The following is a 21276-nucleotide window of genomic DNA, read 5'->3' on the forward strand; positions in this document are numbered from 1 at the left end:
TGCCATGATTTCGCCTTTTTTTTTTTTTTAGTTTAGTGTTTTTCGCTTTTGGAGGCACATTCTTACAATTCAATTTCAGAGTGCCAACACAGTCGGTCTTGTGCATTATCTTCAGTAGCCTGGCTAGAGTTGGAGAACTGTAAAAATTATCCATCCACAGAGTCTGACCTTGATTCAGGAGAGGTTCTACCAGTTTCAGGACAATGGCTGAAGTTTTGTTGTTGTCTGCTGTGATCAAGGGGGAGTCAAGTTCTGTATCCTTGCCTGTATATACGATGAATGAACATAAATACCCCGTGGTGGAGTCACACAACTCGTAAGTTTTAATTCCAAATTTGGCTGCCTTCAGAGGGAGGTTCTGTTTGAAAGACAGACGGCCTTTCCAAAGTGTCATAGATCCTTCAACTGAAATGTCCCGGTTTGGGAGACAGAGTTCTGAAATTTCTTATTCAGATGGAAAATTACTGGGTAAATTTTGAAAAGTTTTTTTGGTCCTTCAAAAGTGCTGATGTTTTCATTGTTGGCAAAATGCAAATATATACATATTAGCTCCAGTCTGGCTCGCGTTATAATGTCTCTAAATCCCGGTGTTGAAATTACTCTTTTTGTTGTAAAATATGACCGAAGAGTTGGTTTCTGTACGATGCCCATGAGCATGAACAAACCCAAGACAACATAAATCTCTCCCTCTGTCACAGGCTTCCATGCCTTAGAATGCAACCTCACTGATGGTTCATGCCCCCGTAGAAACTGCTCTGCGTATCTATTTGTTTTGCGACTATGGTCTCAATAAGTTCCTTGTCGAAAAACACCTTGAAAACGTCCACAATTTCCGTTACATCTTTCGCAGGGCCTTGAGCTCCAACACTGCCCGTGAAATGTTCTCTCTGACCCCTATAGTTCTCCATGTCCTCCCAAACGAATTCATGATTTGCACTGTAATCTTCATCGCTGCCCTCATTTCCAACAGCATCAATCAAGGCCCGATCATCTAACTTGTTTTCAGTGTCAAAATCCGAATCTGACAGACTTTGTTCAGAATCACTTTCAAGCAAACACTGTAAGTCCTTGTCACTCAACACAGCTGAACGTCTCTTGCTTGTCCCAGCCATTGCTGCCAATCGCTGCTACATGCAAACTGCATTAGCTGTTTGTGTAACAAAGGGAACCTCAAGGAATGCAAACAAGACATTTGTTTATCATATCCAACAGCAGTCATATCAGAGGTCAACGTCATGTATCTTACTTGTCGTTAGGTTCTACATGTGGTTTCTCATTCCGTTCAAGAGGCAGCACTCGTCACTGGCTGAATGGAAATCGATTTTGCTTCGACCAACACGCAGGGAGATCACAGACTATCAACCTAGCATATTTAGTTCTTAACTACTCCAAGAGGTGGAGATAGATTTGTATGGCAATATTGCACCCTATGCGGCGAGCTACAAAACTTCTTCAGAGACTTCAAATGAAAAAAAAAAAAAACCCCGGGAAGTTCAAAGTGGGATAACGAATATATGAAATGATAGAAATTTCCTCTTTGATTTCATACCAAAAGAATTACTTTACATGAAAAGCAACAGTTCAAAATAAGAGCTGAAATTTAGCACTGCACAAGACGTACGACACACGTCGCCTGGCGAGATGTGGCACTTAAATGCCGATGTGCGATGTACGTCAGCCGGAACTGAAAGGTTAATAATGAAAATGATTCATTTAAAGATTCACAGTGTGCAGAGTGTGAGTCTCCATCATTTTATTCTTACAGAGTTAAAAATATGTTGGACATTTGTGGACTTCTTCAAGAACACTATGATAAGTTACGGCTCACTGCTGAGCAGGTTGAAAAACTTAGAAGTGATCTTCATGTTCGGTTTGCATTGCTTTCAAATGACCTGAAAATTCAATATGAAAATCTTAAGGCATTAACTGTGGAACATGAAAATAACATGGTGAATTTAAAACACACTGGTAAGAACTGCCATATAAAATATATTTTTATGACTATTAGATTTTTAGGAGCATCTCCATATGCATATTATTATGACCTGACTGACTGATAGATGGAGCAGGTGTAGTGAAACATGGGCAATTGAGAACTATTAGTAGTGGTTTTCACTATTTCCACCGCAGCCGTCACTGTCACTATCATAACAGTTTATTGGCTTTCTTATACATTGTTACTGTCAGTAATTGATATTAGTTAGATGCAGTATATCTGTCAGGGTTAATGGGTTTTTGGTCTTTGTCCATTGTCCAGTATTCTAAAGAATGTTTCAGAAACTGGATCTGTCTCCATCCTCAGAGGAGGGGGTTGGAGAAACCAGCTCTGTTGGGCCCATTAGAAAGAACTAATCCCAATCACTGTATCTGTATCAGTAAACTACAGCTATGCATACACCTGAGATCAGAATGTGTCAATGGGAGATAACAGGAAGATATGCAATAAAAAACTGAGATAATGGATGTACAGAGTATATGAGTAATTTTGGAGATGGACCATGTGGCCATACAGATATCAGCTCATATTTTTCATTAATTTTGTACATCTTCTGGAAAGAATGTATAAAAATGATGTAATTGCCACAAAAGGTACAATTTTGCTTTATGATAACATGGCAGTAATTCATGAAATATTGTGTCAGTATGTTAGAATATAAAAGTCCTTTATACTCTCTTCCTTCTTCACATAGTAATCAGGGTTTTCAGCTCACTACACACGGCAGGACCAATAATGCTATCAAAATAATGTAATATATGGGAGTTACATTCCAGAGATCAACATTAATGAGACTAAGAGGTATAAATACAATTGTTAGCCATAATTTAATGCACCATAATCCTGTTATGCAAAAATCTAATTTTTAAATGTATTCCCATGAATGAAATGTTTTACAGATTTAAATTCAAATGGAACTATATTGATTTACATGTAGAATAGCAAATGTACTTGTCCTAAATATAGGACATGGCATGGGAATTGAAACTAGAAAGTAAGAGAAGGTACTTTAGGAAGCAGGGAAGAAGAGCAATTGCCCCAGCAATAAAGGCTGTACTGAAATAATTTTCATTTCATGCATCCTGTTTTGTTACAATATACAACTCTTTATTGACCGTCACAACACAACAAACATAAAAAATCAAGGTCAACGCCCAGCTATGTTTCGTTACATGTTTCAGCCACTAACGGCCATCATCAGGCAAACATATACCATTGAACTGCAGTACATTAGATTGGATACAGTGTTATTAATCATTTAAAATACTTTGCGTAAAAATACAATAAGTCAGATTATATAAAAAACTAAAAGTTATTGTATAAAACAAGATAAAATTGATGTTACATAACATCGAATCAGTCATTGATATTTTACTTTTCATACGTTTCCATGGACAAATTTGAAATTCGATATTTATTTTATATAAGAATGCATAGGAGGCCCATGATGTTGCAAATTAATTAATTGAATAGTCGGTGCCTCATCTTACGGAGAATTGTCCGTACTGTATGGAAAGTAAACAACGACTCTGAAATAATTAATAAAAGAGAAGAAATTAATGTTTCATGTGAACACTTCCATATTACTGTGAGAAAGGATAATTTAAGTCAGTAAAGTGACATACTGTGGGCTGGGCGTCAGTTTTTGGTAGGAGCAAGAATTTTTCTTTTCCCTTCCAGATCCAGTTTGGGCTTGATGCTTACTGTTCAATTGGTAATGAGGGTTTTTTTTCTTAGTAGTAAGGTGGCTGGAGTTTGAAGCTGACTGCTCATCCCTGGCTATTGTTTAGGTTAGGAATGTGTCAGTTTATACCTCCACTCTCCCATGCAGTGTTGTGGTAGAATGCTTAGTGAATTACATGGATAGCTTTAACTTTTACCATTACCACTTCAGAACATTTTATTTTTCTGAAAATTGTAACTTTGAGTAATGGGTCTGTGTATAGTGGGAAGAGGGTGTACAAACTTTGCTTACATTTTCATTATTTTAAATCACTACCATAGCATAGCAAACTAGCATATAAATTATCTTTGCAATATTGTGTACCAATTTAAAGAATATGTTTTAGTAACATTTTAATTTTTACAGTTGGAAAGGAGCGCGAGCTCAGAATCAATGAAATTATTGATGCTAACTCTAATTATCAGAAACAAGATAATATTTTATGTGAGAAGATGCTCATACTGAAAAGTGAAGGGGAAAAATATTCTTCATTGAATATTCAGGATGAAGAATTAGACAGAAACATTACAGAAGAGGAGCTGAACTTAAGTGAGGTAATGATTTTTTCTTCCAGTTGTTATGGTTGCCAATTAGGATGAGTTATGTGAAGAGCAGAGTGGAGTGTACATGATGTGTTCAAAAAATATCGAACCTTTGGTCGGCAGAAATACATTTATTGATTTGGAGGTACAGATCCCTAATCTCCTTCAAAGTAGTCTCCTTGGTAATGCACACACTTCTCCCAGCGCTTCCGCCATTGTTGGAAACACTTCTGGAACGTGTCTTTTGGAATGGTGATCAGCCGGGCCGTCGCATTCCGCATGATGTCTTCTCTTGTCTCAAGTCAGGTTCCTTTCAGCGGCATTTTCAGCTTGGGAAATAGCCAAAAGTCACACGGAGCCATGTTGGGGGAGTAGGGAGCCTGACGAACCACAGGGATGTTGTGTTTGGCTATGAAAGTCTGAATCAGATGCACAGAATTGGCGGGTGCGTTATCATGATGGAGCTGCCAAGTTTTTGCTGCCCACAGATCCGGTCGTTTGCGCCGCACAGCATCACGAAGGCGATGAAGGACCTCCTGGTAGTATTCCTTTGTGATGGTTTGGCCTTGTGGTGCATACTCATGATGCACAACTCCATGGGAGTCGAAGAAAATGGCCAACATGACCTTGACATTGCTGCGGACCTGCCGTGCTTTTTTTTGTTCTCAGGGATGTCGGATGTTTCCACTGTGACGACTGCATCTTGGTTTCCGGGTCGTACCCATAAACCCACGACTCATTGCCTGTGATCACGGTTTTCAGAAAATTGGGGTTACTGTTTGCATTGTCCAGCATGTCCTGTGTGATTTCCAGACGGCGTTGCTTCTGCTCCATTGTTAGCAGTTTCAGTACGAATTTCGCGGACACTCTCCTCATGCCCAAATCCTCGGTCAAAATTGAATGTACCGATCCAATGCTTACCCCTATCTTGTTCGCAAGTTCTTGGACTGTGATACGATTGTCCTCCATGACCAAAGTCCGCACTTGCTCAATGACAATCTCATTTCGGCTGAGCTGAGGGTCTGCCTGAATGCAGTTCGCTGTCCACTGATGTGCGGCCATCCTTGAAGCGGTTGTACCACACCTTTATCCATGAGTTGCTCATGGCATCGTCCCCGAAAGTCTGTTGAATCTTGTGAATGGTTTCCACTTGGGTGTCACCAAGCGTTTGGCAAAATTTGATGCAATATCGCTGCTCATGTTGTTCCATCATTTTACACCTTACTGGAATCTGATGAGCACTCACTACACGTCCTCACTCATAGGCTGACTGCCAGCGACTGACACTTTCTGCTGGCGGGAAAAATTCACGACTGCGCATGAATGTCCCCTCCACATCTCCACTGAAGGGAGCCTCCCGCGCTTCATTGGTTTACGCCAGAAAAAAGAAGGTTCAATACTTTTTGAACACACCATGTATATTCTCAGACCATGGCTGAAACGTTCATCGTGATGTTCTGGGAAGTATTAAAGGAACCGAAAGGATAAGATGCTGGGTGTGTGCCAGATCTGTATTATAATTGGTGGTGGAGCGCAAAGTCTGCTGGTGAAATAAAATTAATGTAAAATGACCAAGTGTCAAAATTTCCATCATCGATGTAGTGAGGCTGCTTTATATACTTTTTGTTGATTTTTTTACAACTTTTGTAAAATAATAAATTCACATAGAATGGCAAAAGTCAGTTAACTCGTTAGAGGTCATACTTTTTGGTAGGAGACAATTTCACAAATACTGGGTATGCATTTGGTTATGGTGTTGAATAATTTTATACTCGTTACCTATTGCAGAAACTGAAACATGCCCATGAAACTGTACAGTCTTTTGCTTGTAAGAATGAAACTTTGGAAACTGATACACATTCTTATAAGAGTAAGAGAAAAGATCTCAAAAAATCATTACACAGCATCACAGTTGAAAGAGACTGTTTCAAGAAGCAGGCTGTTGACTTGGAAGAGTTGTTTGCAAGTGTGAGCAGTGAGGAAAAAGTAAGTAACCAGCAAACTGCATATGTATTCCTTTGCTTTTTACTTTAGATTAAAATAAAGTGAAAGTATTATCTTGTTTGGAATGTTATGTAGTCTGGTAGAAGTTTACTGACATTTCAGAGGAATGTTCTGCCTCCATCTTCATGTTCAGGTGAGCTGTGCTTAGTGCTTGTTTCCTGCTGTTTTTCTGGCTTCACTCGTTCTTTGACCCTGAAGTTAGACACAGTATATTTCTTCAAAACTTGAACCAGACCACATGGCCTCACATATCAGAAGATATTACTTCTCATAGTCTCTACCATTAGAACCTCAAACCCAACACAAAACACAGTGGTTTTTTAGGCCATATTTTTTTCTGCAGTATGTTTCTCCATTTGATTAGAATATTTCAGTTTTTGAAAAGTAGGAATGAATACATATCAGTTGTGGAAACCAGTCTTGATAGTGAGGTTTTTGTGAATTTCTAGGCAATTTTGTAAGTTGTTGTTAAACCATATCATTTGTATCATTCCTTATTGTTTATTTGTATATTACAGTCAGGTACTCTTATTGTGCTTTTTGATTAAAGATATTATCTCAAGAGCTAGACAGTGTGAAAGAGAGACTGTCACACCATGAAAGAGAAAGTTGTGAAAAACATAATCAGAAAGACACATATGAAACAGAAAATCTGGATTTGTTGCAACGAAAAAGTGAATTTGAAGATAAACATAAGGATGTGAATAGAAAGTTGGAAGACAGTAGGATTAAACATGACTGTTTAACACAAGATTTGACAGATTTGACAATGAATTTGGAAAGAATACGGTATTTATGGCTCATTTTCTCTCTCCTGTTTGTAATTATAACTCTATACTGTAACTTCTGAGTAATCCAAAACATATTGTAGTTTTTATTAATGTCTTATAATAGTTTCACTGTGCCATTGCTGCTAGGAAAACAGAAATTTCTGGTACCACGCACAAAGCAACGGTCATCTGTAACTGCACAGGCTGAAATGAACAATGACACATTATTTTCACACCATGAAAAGAGCCTCAAGAGGCAAGAGAGAACACTTACCTATATATATTTGTCTGAATATTAAATCGAAAGAGATAATAATGAAAGAGTGATATGTGACTTGGTTCATCGAGGTCCATCACACTAGTAATAATATAAAAGATTATGTCATCCAGTTGTTTGGGCCACACTGTGTTATACTTTTGAGAGCTGAAGGAAATATTGCGGTTTCTTTTACAGAATTTGTCGAGATGTTTTTAATAATAATCATTTGTAAATAAAAATGACACACATATTCATGGTTGTACACATGTTATCTGCTTAAAACACATCCTCTTTTGCATTTCACTCTTATCTTGCCTCTGAAGTTTCGTAGCAGAAGCAGTGTATGTTCAAGTGAAAAAATAACTGCTGTATGAGAAGACTGGATTATTATTGAGACTGTACATGCAATAGACATACACTGTTAATGTGTATTTATTTTAAGTACTGTGAGTTCTAAAATTTGGAATACTCTTACACTATCATGCATGTTAACATTCCAACTTGATAAACACACTTTACATGTTTCAGAGTATATGAACCGATTCGTTTATCAATTTGATCTTTCAGTTCAGAGTATGAGATTACTAGTGACAGCTACAGATCTGAACTTTCAGACTTAAAATCTGCACTAGATGTTGTTAATATAGAAGCAGATTCAAAACGCACCAAGTTGAAAGATCAGACTAATACTGTTAAAGCATTTCAACAAGAATTTGAAGAAGAAGATGCACTCATGAAGAGTCTTGAGTTGAAGGTATGTTTTATTAGTAACTAGGAAATCTCATGAGACTTGCACAAAAACACTCCTAATTTTTTTTTCAGTTCCCCCTACTTTTCTTGTGCTTCATTTTTTCATTTCCTGCTCACTGTGGTATGAGAGGGATAGCATGATTCTCATATAGGGCCATTACTGAAGCTGCTTTTGTTTGTACTTACAAAAGCCAGTGTAAGAATATTTGCCTAGGAGGCTCATCAGTGTAAGTGCAAAAATTCATGGCCATGCTGTGTATACTTCTATTACTGTGGTGTCACTTATTTTCCTTTGTGTTGTTAGTATCTGAAGTTTAATATTATGAGTATAATTAAACAGCATTGAATCTATAGGCAACAACAGTGTAGTTTAATTTAATTTAATTTATATCCGTGTTGTCCGTAATAGTTATTTTGATGATAAACATAATTTTTATGACAGACCAGATTTCCTATTTAATTTTCAACGTTCCTTTGCTACTGATATTTGTTACTTTGCCAGTAATTTATATGACTGAAATAATGATTCAGTGATACGAATGCTAGTAAGAGAGCTGGTTTCACTATACTCTTATATGAGTATTTGACATGTAGTAAAGTGTTAGATAAATATTTTTGTTTTATTGCCACTTGAGTGAGATAATGTAATTAATGCAGCTAATTAGTACATTGATATAAAAGTAGTGTGGCCAGTAATGCGGTCCAGGCCACCTTATCAGAAAAACATGTGGTATGCAGTAAAAGTGACATATGGCCAATAATGAAGTTGGGCTGTATGTAAGAGTGACTCACGGCTTCTTGTTATTCTGGTAACACGGAATGTCATCACTCTGTAATTTTCAATACAAGGAAGTGCAGATATTTTTATTATCCATAATAATAAGAGGCTTTATGAAATAGTTGAGGCTTTTTCAACATTGATTCAGACTAATTTATCAGAAACCAACCTTATCGTTGTGAGTTGCCAGATCTACTTGTTTGAATTTCACTTTACAGATTAGTTTGCTGAACAGTGCCTTATATTTTNCCTAATAGAAATGAAGACCAGAAACCTTTGTGGGTCGTAAATGGTAACCAGTGTGTAAGGCTGACAACCTCACCGCCATACGTGAGCTGATTGTCTATAAATGTGAGAGCCTCAATATCTCACAACCCTATGGGCCTCCATGGTCTGTTACGGGGATAACTTTACTTTTTTACCTATTTACATACACATGCACGCACATACACATGTATTTGTCAGTCATGTAAATTCTTTCACTTCAGTAAGTAATACATTCAGGAGTCAGTGTTTAATATTTGCTTTAGTTACAAAGTTTGAAGGCCAGTGCAGCAGATGAAGTAGAAAAGATGGAATCACTAAGTATCCTTGTGGAGGAGAAAAAGACAAGATTAGAAGAAGCAAGCAAATTGTTGGTGGTGAAGCAGAGTGAGGTGGGGAAATTAAAGAAAGAAGTTGAAAGAAAACATAAAGAACATGCAGATATCAAGAAAGAAATGTTGATGGCAGTAAATAAAACAAGAGAGGAAACTAAAATTGTGAAGGAGGAACGAGAAAAGAGGGATTCTGAGCATGATAAAAAAAGACAGGTAATTGTTAAATATATTAAAAGCATTGTTACTCTTAATGTATGTTCTGGTTAATCAAGCTATCAAGAGTCATTTCTCCTCCCATGTTTAAAACATGCCAGCCATGTGTTTAATAATGCAGAATGCTTATGTACTTCCATTTGATTCTAAAAGGCTAGCATTTTAAATGAACATAGACCCTGAATTGATATCTCTTTAAAAAAGAAAGTGTTCAAACAGAATGCTAATTTATTATTTTATCTTTGGCTTATATGGAGATTGCATTATAAATGAACATAGGCCCTGAATTGATATCTCTTTAAAAAGAAAGTGTTCAAACAGAATGCTAATTTATTATTTTATCTTTGGCATATATAGAGATTTGCATTTATCAGTGCCTTTGCTTCTTTAAAAGTGAGAGACAATTAAAAAAATCATATACCTGATTCTTAAAGACATGAAGATTTAACAAATTCATAGTAAGTTCTGACATAAAATAATTCAGTCGCCACCTATCTGAAAGATTTATTATTTTAAATTTCTGAGATAAATAGAGCACTGTCTCTTTTAGTCCTTGACAGCTGATAGAAACATTCAGAGTCATAAAGAGTGAATTCTGATAATATTTCTGGACAGACATTCACAAGGAGAAGTAAAGGGGCTAGATGGTGGACGTATAGAAACTCTCAGATTGAGAATGCAGAAAACACTCCATTTGGCAGCATTTGGTACTAAACAGCAGCAGTACAAACCCAAAAAGAAAGAAAAAAAAATATGATAGTCACTGGAGGTACCAGGCTGATTATTGAAGCTGAATCAATATTTACATGCAGTATATGTTTATTGCACTTTTTTTTTAATGCTAGTGGGGTGGGACTACGAGTAGTTATTAGTTAGTTAGTTATTTAGGGAGGGTGGGTTTCCCCATGCACCACGACCAGTTTGATATATTGTGCTTCCCTCTATGATATTCTACCAGTCTCTATACCCTACCGATAAATGGTGCGTACCATCAGTCTCGCCGAGCAAGCGAGTTCGGCCACTTGCTTAACGGTGTCTGTAATGCTTCCCCCATCTATCAGAGGCCTTAGAGACTATTGTTGGGCGGGAAACGTCCTGGAATTTGGCTCAGTGATCCCCTTTGGGGATATGAGGTTCTTTTACGTGCCATAAAGTTACGACACTGGGGACACAGCTTAAAGTCCCTCCCGGAGGACTTGTTCCCTGAATTTTTCCGCCCTTAAAAATTCGACGACCTCCGCCGGGTATTTGAACCCGCGTACCATGAGTTATGAGGTGGGAACGTTACCTCTAGACTGCGGAGGCCGCTTGGGGACTACGAGTAAGTCCCTTGTACTGCGGCCACTTCTGGCCTATTGTACTAGCCCCACATGATAGGCGAGGGTGATTATGGAGCAATTGGTGGAATGAAGATTGGCAGGGGAAACCAAAGTACTCTGAGAGAACCTGCCCCAGCGCCACTTTGTCCACCACAAATCCCACTTGACCAGACCCGGGATCGAACCCGGGCCGCCCCAGTGGGAAGCCAGCAACTAACTGCTAGAGCTATGGTACGGCCTTATTACATCTTGCTTGGTATCTTTCATTAGTCACCTTTATAAAATGCATTCAAAGTGAAGAAATTATGTCTATCCATTCATCTGCCTTCCTATATATATAATCCACAGGATTACTCAGTTGATTTCAACGAAATTTGGTATTCTGTTTAAAATGTTAACACAGTCTGAATAATGAATGATTCAGTTACTATCTACTTACTATAACACACTTACATAAGTCTTCAGATTAGAATGAACCTTAATAACAAAGGAGCTGAAAACAGTTTGTGTAGGACTAAGACTTTTAGAATTGCAGTATTCTTATCAATCATTCATGATCATTACATTTAAGATTAAACATCTTGCCCTTGATAAATATTTTATGTTACAGGAAATAATGGAAGGCCTTCGTGAGTGCAGAGAAGCTTCACTAAAGCAGGCAGAAGAGAAAGAAGCTGAACTGAATGAACAAAGGAAAGACAACTGCATGCTGAAGGAAAAGTTGAATAATATTACTAGTCATAAGGTACACATTTAAATAAATATGTCCTTAGTTCTCGGAAGGAAGTATAGGTTTCTGTAATTCTCAGTTTGCCTGTTATTAATATCTTTTCAGATGTTCTATGTATATTCCTGCTTTAGAGTTGATCCATAATTAGTTATTTTATGGAATGATGGAATCCAGGAGCTCCCTCTTTGAGTTCTTTAAAATTCTTGTATAATATAGTATAACATCTTTGTTATTGATAGAATATATAGACCTATCACTCCCTTTATTTCTTCGTTTCTCTTCTCATAAAAAACTATTCAGTGTCCTGTACATATGGAATACATTTTAATCATATTAATCATCTTTCATTAGTCCTTATTGTCCCGTCTTTCCTGAGATAGGATGAAATCGATCATGTCATAAATTTGAATTCTTGTATGTCTTTAATGGTTGAATATTTAGTTTATGATGCTTTCCATTTGTATATTGATGATAAGTTTTATGCTTATATTTTCTCTTTCATTAGATATATTACATCCTTTAACTGAGTATATTATGTTGTTTAAAATAATTTTGTTGTTAACACAAATATAATGCAAATTGGTTTTTTTCCCACTAAATGCTTATCTTGGCTATTACTGTTAATATCTCCATGGAATATTTTGAATTACTAATATTTATGTTTTAAGTGAAATCTGTAGGTCACATTTAGATGTAGTTATAAATCACTGATCAGCTACATAAAGCTTCATACAAGAGTTTTTTTATATAAAATAAATTTAAATTCATGTATAAATTATGTGAATTAATCACGTACATAATTTTGATAAAGTAATTTGAGGGAAGGTTTTGAATGTGTGAGATGTAGTAATTCTACTGTTTAATTTTGTGTTGTATGCATGTGTCTTCTAATTTTTCCTCAGCTAGTACACATAAGCGCACATTTGAAATTAGGAATGAAGAGGGCAACATGAGATGGTGAGAGAGTGAGTTCAGTACCCATGGACGAGACTATGCAATGATGAATAATAATATTTAAAACAGTATAAGCATTTATTATTTTTTTATTATTTAATTACATTCCATTAATCCATACAAGGTCAAAGACCTATAGGATATAGAGACTGTCATTATAAATATAAAACAATGAGTATAACAGTAAATCTAATATACATGTCATAAATCGTACAGTAGCCATCTGAAACAATTTTACATAGAATTAATACAAATATGGTAATAAAAGTAAATTACGACTAACTAAATAATGTACAGGTATTCACTGGGAAGTTGTTTTGTAAAATTCATCAATGCTATAAAATGCATGTTCAGTGAGATAGCTTCTCAATAAAGATTTGAATTGCTTAACATCTTTAGATAACAATTTAATATTCAAAGGTAAGTGATTATAAATCTTGCTTCCATAGGACAGTGCTCCTTTTTGTACTATTGATAAATTTGTAGAGGGTAAGTATAAATTATAATTATAGCAGGTATTAATATCATGAATATCCATGTTAGATGTAAAGTAATTTTTATTCTTAATAACGAAAAGAAGCAAGGAAAAAATATATTGAGACTGGAGTGGCAATATTTGTAATTTTTTGAACAAATCCCGACATGAATCAAATTGCCCGAACCAGACATAACTCTTATGATTCTTTTTTGAATTTTAAAGATACTCATACTAAGGGCGGCACTACCCCAAAAGATAATGCCATGCTTCAGTATCGAATGTACATAAGAGTAGTNTAGGACAGTGCTCCTTTTTGTACTATTGATAAATTTGTAGAGGGTAAGTATAAATTATAATTATAGCAGGTATTAATATCATGAATATCCATGTTAGATGTAAAGTAATTTTTATTCTTAATAACGAAAAGAAGCAAGGAAAAAATATATTGAGACTGGAGTGGCAATATTTGTAATTTTTTGAACAAATCCCGACATGAATCAAATTGCCCGAACCAGACATAACTCTTATGATTCTTTTTTGAATTTTAAAGATACTCATACTAAGGGCGGCACTACCCCAAAAGATAATGCCATGCTTCAGTATCGAATGTACATAAGAGTAGTAAATCATCTTTATTGAATCTAATGACATAAAGGGCTTTATTGCCCTTATTGCAAAACAGGCCTTATTTAATCTTAATGATAACACAGTAATATGATTCTTCCAAGACAGGGTGCTATCAATATTTATTCCCCAGAATTTAGTGCAATTGATGTTAGTAATTAATGAGTTGGTTGATGTAATTTGAATTTCTATTTCTCTATGCTTTTTTAAGAAGAATTGTAAGAAATTGTTTTATCACAATTTAGAGTTAAAAAGTTCCTATTAAACCACGTCNCGGCACTACCCCAAAAGATAATGCCATGCTTCAGTATCGAATGTACATAAGAGTAGTAAATCATCTTTATTGAATCTAATGACATAAAGGGCTTTATTGCCCTTATTGCAAAACAGGCCTTATTTAATCTTAATGATAACACAGTAATATGATTCTTCCAAGACAGGGTGCTATCAATATTTATTCCCCAGAATTTAGTGCAATTGATGTTAGTAATTAATGAGTTGGTTGATGTAATTTGAATTTCTATTTCTCTATGCTTTTTTAAGAAGAATTGTAAGAAATTGTTTTATCACAATTTAGAGTTAAAAAGTTCCTATTAAACCACGTCACTGTTTCATTAATAACTGAAATAATATTACTTCTAAATTCTTCAGGACTCGAATTAGATGTAATAATACTTGTGTCATCCGCAAATAATATAGGTTGAACTAATTTCTTTAAGGAAAATGGGAAATCATTTATGTAAATAAGAAATAATAGTGGTTCCAATATAGAGTGGTGTGGAACTCCATGTTTGACCTGCTCCCATTTTGAAAATACTTTACTAAGTTTAATATCTTTCATAATTGTTCTTTGATATTTATTTTCAAGGTATGATGTCATTAATTTGAGTGCTGTACCCAAGATTCCATAAGAGTTAATTTTTTCCAGGAGTACATTGTGGTTGACACAGTTGAAAGCCTTTTGTAAGTCGCAAAATAAACCACCCACATAATTCTTTTTGTCTAGGGAAGTCGATATATTATTTAGAAGATTATACGTTGCCATTTCAGTGGATGATTCTTTTCTAAATCCTAATTGTTCCTTAACCATAAAGAATATTTGTGGTTATTTTGTTGTAGAGGAAACTGTTCCACTTTGGTATACTATAATGGTACCAAACTCTTCATCAAGAATAATTACTATTTTGTTTAGGAGTCAATAGAAAGGGAGTCAGAAATACAGAAGAAGATGCTGGAATGTAAAATAAAGCAGCTGAAACTGGAGTTGGAGAATGAAAGCACTCCATCTACAATTCGGAATATATCTCAGATCTCTGAACAAGACTCTTCATCAATAAAGGTATTTGAAGCATTCAGAGAATAAAACAAGACTACATGAGTGGTACTGCACTCCAATTTCATGTTCAGTTCAAATTCTTTGACCAATGATCAGTGTTCTCCTACTCTCAGTCATGCAGGAGGAAAATATCTATCAGAATTGTTAAACCACAAAATTAGAACAAACATAAACTTTCAGTAATTATGGTTGTATCCTGTGTAAGATTTTTTTTTTTTTGCAAACAGCAAAAAAAAAAAAATAGTTGCACTTACTGTAACAGTTCCTTAAATTATCCATCTGGTTTCACATTTGTACCTTGAGACATGGCCTAATTACAAAGTGGCTCAATGGCACCAGGTACAAGGTCATGACATTTTAATTTGAGGTTGGTTTTAATATTTATCTTTATGGGTGAACAACCCTGGACACATTGAACAATAAAGAAAATAGAATAGAGATTAATTTTTAATAATTTCTCCTACCTTTTCATCCAAATTTTCAAAATTCTTGGTCAGATTCTCTAACCAAAGCATATAGAAAGTGGGGGGCTGTGCAGGTATGCAGACTTCAGCCCAAGCCATGAGTTTCAGTCTCCAGGTGTTGGAGATGCAGCACTAGCTGATCAAAAAGAGGATGCACAGGGGCATCAGATCTAGGCAAGGAGCCAGCCTGATTACTAGGACCCGGATCTTTATTCGTTAAAAAGCGGGAAAATATGCACCAAAAATAAAACAATATGCACTTAAGAATCAGGTCACTTTATTCAGACTCACCTATTACATGTATCATTCACTGCAGAAAGTAGCATCACAATAGGCAACTAGAAGTCTCTCACTGATTTCTGGAGACAAACTTCATCTATTGTCCGTCAAAATGAGTTTATAGGCTGAGAATGGTCTTTCTACATCAACTGACATGATTTGACAGTATTTATACACTGGCGCCGAAAGTTCGGAACATTCATCTGGCAAAGATACCCTAATTCCACTCAAGCACTGACTAACTGACTGAATCTTTTTTAGTTCTGCGTTCGAATTCAACACCATTTATAACTTGCATTTAATCTTCTCTCCAATTTCGCCTGGAGCAGAATTCAGTGAACGAGTTCAAGTGAGTCATGAAGGAGTGCACCACAAGATTCTAAGCTCTCAATGGCTTTTGAAACTGTAGAAAAATGTGCATGGATAAAATTCACATCTTGATAAACAATATCACATCCAAACACCACTTTTGCTTCATGGACACATGCATACTCATCTTCAACTTTTTTAACCACTTCTTTTACTTGATTGAAATTCTCCTGATGAAATGAAATTGCGGATAACCATGTTCCCCACCTAGTTAGGACAGGTTCAGGTGGCACAGGAACCTGAGGTAGGCAATCTTTGTAGAACTGGACACAGCTGGTGCTTTCAGAGACAGTTTTTTCCCACTTGCAATTAAATCGTTAACAGCTGGAAACTGCGTGTATTTTTTCTGCAATATGGTGTAATCCGTACGCTAAACAGGTTACGTGTATAAGATGTGGATAAAATACTTGCAAGGCTTTTGCTGCTTTCAACATATAGGAAGCTCCATCTGTGAGTAATACAAGCACCTTACAACAATTCTCAATTTCAGATGGCAATAGTACTTGCAGAGAATCATTTACAAATCTTGCTATTGTGCTATGGTTGGTTTTCTCTAGTAGTTTGCAAGCAAGAAGATGAGGTTTGTCGGGTTCGTCTGGATGTAACTTACTAACTACGAAATTTGTTATGTATCGGCCACATAAATCAGTTGTCTCATCTACCAATATCCAGACACAGTTCGCTCCAATGTCAGAACAGATTGAGTAGATTCATACAGCAAAGGTAGATATTTTTTTCTAAGAGTTGGTTTGTCTGGGATTTTTTGAAGTATCCAGACATGATTGCAGAACTGGATTGCTATAATTTATTCCATGGAATGTTTCTGCATACTAAAGCCTTACAAAGATCGGCTGAAAATGTATTAACAAAGGACTTGGGTTTGACCTGTGTAAGAAGTAGTTGTGGTGTGCTGTTCTTCCCCTTCTTTGCGGTAATATGTGCAGTCATTCTTGAGTGTTGTTCAAGTTGAAATTTCTTTTCACATTTTACTTCCTTTGCGCAAACTTGACAGTACACGACGACACTGTCTGCTGAATAGTCACTATCACCCGAAACCAATTGATTTTTTAAATATCTACTGCTGCACATTTCTTTAGGCATTTTCAGTACACGAACACTTTTTTGATGCAGACTATTAAAGAAAAGAGTAACATATTAACTGAAAAGGCTTTTCTCAAGACCAACCCTCTGATGCTACTGTCTGCTGTGGTGGTCAGTGGAATGCAGGAAAGTCCCACGCCTTCCCTTTGGAAATAGCCAAGACACCTCCTTGTATTGTAAGTGGCAAAAGTGCCGTTACTCAGAGAGTTGAGAATAGCAACTGGTAAGGGATGTCCAAAACACAGGCAAAACCGATTTTGTTAGAGAATATTGAAATTATCCTTAATTTCAAACATATATGCAGAAATATGCTCTTACGTTTAGAATATGCAATAATGACCAAAAAGCCTCAAAATATGCATTTGCATATGCGCATATGCATTTTCAAAAAATCTGGGCCCTACTGATTACACAGGCTAGAATGTTCATTGTTCCTTCAGAGTGTTGTTCCAGTGTGGGTTTTTGATTATGGTACAGTGTAGTGCCACGATAGCCAACCAAACGCAGTATTTAAGTGTCTGTTGGTTCTGTTTGTAGTTGGGGTAATTCCTTACTTGGGGGGTAACCAGCTGCAGGGTTCCAGACAAATTGTAGGCAGTGTGACGTTGGATATGAATCTACTGTGTACTTTAATTTTAAAAATCGTTTCACTTTATTTATCATATTGTGACATGTTGCGCAAAGCCGAGCCCANATATACTAGGTACTTAATATTCATACAAAAGCTACATTACTTTTCCTGCACAATGCATTTTATTTTCCATGTTTTTTAGAATACATTAAATAGTCTATAATAAATTTGCTTGGTGAACTGCTAAGAATTCGGACACGTAGGGGAAAAACAAGGGTGGTCTCTCTGATGTCATTTATTATAACAGCTATCAAAAGGAGAATTTTCCACTAGAAGCTCTACTGATGAAAGTGACATTTCTTTAAACCATACGAAGGGGGACCCAAAAATAACCGGAAATGACCTGTTGCGCGCGCATGCTTTGTAGTTACGAGTTGTGCTGCTAGGTGGTGTTAGCTGGGGGTCTCCCGCGACTGTTAGTGAGCTGGCGTCAGTCTGAGTTAAGTGGTTTGTCTGTGGTGCTCTGTTGTGTGCGTTCCTGTTTCAACCCTTTGGCGATTAGTGAGATGGCCGACCAGAAGGAACAAAGAGTGTGCGTGAAATTTTGCTTTCTGTTAGGGAAAACTGCAGCCGAGACTGTTGGGATGCTTCGGCAAGCCTTTAATGATGATGCTTTGGGGAAATCACAGGTCTACGAGTGGTTTTCCCATTTCAAATCTGGCAACATGTCAACAGAAGACATGCCACGCCCCGGGCGTCCTTCGACAGGAAGAAATGACGAAAACATTGCCAAAATCAAACGTGCAATTGATGAAGATCGTCGAAAGACCATTGACCAACTTTCTGAGGAAACGAACATCTCATGGAGCACGGTCCAGCGAATTTTAACCGAAGGTTTGCACATGAGACGGGTGTCTGCAAAATTTGTTCCTCGCTTGCTCGGAGATGACCAAAGAGAAAACCGCGTGAATGTTTGCCGCGACTTGAAGAGTGAAGTGCAGTTTTCCCTAACAGAAAGCAAAATTTCACGCACACTCTTTGTTCCTTCTGGTCGGCCATCTCACTAATCGCCAAAGGGTTGAAACAGGAACGCACACAACAGAGCACCACAGACAAACCACTTAACTCAGACTGACGCCAGCTCACTAACAGTCGCGGGAGACCCCCAGCTAACACCACCTAGCAGCACAACTCGTAACTACAAAGCATGCGCGCGCAACAGGTCGTTTCCGGTTATTTTTGGGTCTCCCCTCATATACTTATGAGACAGTAAATTGTGTAGTTTGATACCTTTCAGTAGGAAGTCCCCGGGGTAAGTAATGCCGTGGGAATCTATCAGGAATTATTTTATGTACATGTTCCTTCTAATTTTCCTGGATTTTTTATACAATACTAATTATGAGGATTATAATCTTTTTTGGTGCAGGAGGAAGCAGGATAATTACATCCCGGTATTAGAGGAAGACACCTTAATCTTCTTCAGTTAAACCCTCTCTCCCAAACAGAAAAACCCAACAGTTCTGTTTTCCAAATCCTTTATGTTCTTCATTTGATATGTAGGGTAATTTAGTAAAACAGTTACTTATTTCAACACAATTAAATCTACTTGGTACCATTATTGGGCGCAAGAGAGCGAACTTGTGAAGAAAGAGCGTTACTTACAATGTCAGACACATGCTGTTTCTAAATAATGATTTTTTACAGGCGAATTTAAAACCTCCATTGCCCAGAAATACTTATAACCAGGCTTTTGTGAAGACTAAATCGGATGATCAAGTGATAAGTGACAGTGACCATAGCAGTATTGAGTTTAGTGATCTTGTAGTAAGTACACAAATTTTTTATGTTTGTTAAAATGTTCATTTGTACCTAGTTACAAATTATTAATTAATAATGCTGGAATTCACTTGCTGCGTTTTGTATCTGTAATCTTCCGGCACCCAACATACTACCAGATATCCAGTAGAAGCTTATAGGAATGCTATAATATTAACTACAGTAATAAATTAATATGAAGACATACTAGTCACTTCTCCTAGGCTAATGGTTCTTTTATCCTGTTTTGGTGATGAGTCATATTTTCCAGTGAAAGGCTGTCTTACCTTAATGATTTCTTGTTTCTATGGGTTAACTAAATTCTTTGTTGTATCCTTACATTGTTTGGATTTTGTCAAGAAACATGCACTGTAGAAGAATATACGTGGGGCAATCCAAAAGTTACCAAAATTTGAATTTTGCATGCGAATGGTTATGAGTACATCGAAATACTGCTGGGTGTCTCCTCACACATCCTTCTTGAATCAGTGTGGCAAGCGGCGTCGAGTTGAGTGGTTGGGTTTATTGTTGGTGAACGTATTTCCATTGTTGTGTTTCCGTGAGTTTGCGGTTTTGTGATGGCTGACCTGAGAGAGCAGTGTGTCTGTATAAAGTTTCGTTTCAAACTTGGGAAAACCACTGCAGAAATGCACCAAATATTGAAGCAAGCTTTTGGTGAAAACAGTTTAGGCCAGACACAAACTTACAACTGGTATAAGCATTTTAAAAATGGCTGAACGTTCACTGATGATGACAATCGTTCGGGACGGCCGTCAACGGGCAAAACACCAGAAAATGTCGTGAAAGTTAGGGATCTGATTCTGTAAGGTCATAGAAGGACCCTCCAAGACCTCTGTAACACCTTGCGACTAAGTTATGATATATGTCAACGAATTTTATTAGAGGAACTGAACATGAGGAGGATTGTGGCGAAGTTTGTGCCACAACTGCTGCAAAATGAACAGAAGCAGCATCGCTTGGAAGTCTGCAGGGAACTTCAGCAACAGCTTCAAGAGGATCCAACTTTCTTTCGAAGGTTGTCACTGGTGACGAAAGTTGGGTTTATGGCTATGAACCTGAAAGTAAGCAGCAGTCGTCGCAATAGAAGAGTCCTTCTTCAGCTTGGCCAAAAAAAAAGCTCGACAATTCCAGAGCAACATTAAGTCCATGTTGATCTGTTTTTTTTATTTTAACGGGATTGTTCGTGAGGAGTTCATCCCTCCTGGTCAGACAGTCAATAAAGAGTTCTATCGCGATGTTCTAAGGCGTTTGAGGGAGGACACGAGGAGAAAATGTCCAGAGAAGTGGCACACGAACGACTGGGTACTCCACCATGACAACGCACGACCGCATACAGCTTACATTGTGCAAGAATTTTTGGCTAAAAACAAGATGGCAGTTGTTCCCCACCCACCGTACTCGCCAGACTTAGCTCCATGTGACTTCTTTCTCTTCCCCAAGATGAAAATCAAGTTGAAGGGGCGAAGATATGATACAGTTGAGGAAATTCAAGCGGAAACGCAGACGGTACTAAACACCCTAACAAAGAAAGACTTCCAGGATGCATTTGAAAAATGGTAGAAACGCTGGGATCGGTGTATG

General features: G+C 37.0%; 1 protein-coding gene across 6 annotated transcripts in view; it reads left to right on the plus strand.

The window, feature by feature from the left end:
* LOC111861937 (ankycorbin) overlaps positions 1-21276 on the plus strand; it is a 47415-nt gene that overhangs the window by 7707 nt on the left and 18432 nt on the right. For all 6 annotated transcript variants that reach the window (XM_023846917.2, XM_033750514.1, XM_023846914.2 and 3 more), the window contains exons 4-12: positions 1766-1968; positions 4086-4273; positions 6050-6247; positions 6816-7054; positions 7862-8048; positions 9353-9634; positions 11564-11698; positions 14932-15078; positions 19564-19683. In XM_023846917.2, the coding sequence (XP_023702685.1) occupies positions 1766-1968; positions 4086-4273; positions 6050-6247; positions 6816-7054; positions 7862-8048; positions 9353-9634; positions 11564-11698; positions 14932-15078; positions 19564-19683 (1699 nt within the window). The remainder of the gene's footprint in view (positions 1-1765; positions 1969-4085; positions 4274-6049; positions 6248-6815; positions 7055-7861; positions 8049-9352; positions 9635-11563; positions 11699-14931; positions 15079-19563; positions 19684-21276) is intronic.

The sequence above is a fragment of the Cryptotermes secundus genome, unplaced genomic scaffold (assembly GCF_002891405.2).
Source record: "Cryptotermes secundus unplaced genomic scaffold, Csec_1.0 scaffold181, whole genome shotgun sequence".
In the NCBI taxonomy this organism is placed as follows: Eukaryota; Metazoa; Arthropoda; class Insecta; order Blattodea; family Kalotermitidae; genus Cryptotermes; species Cryptotermes secundus.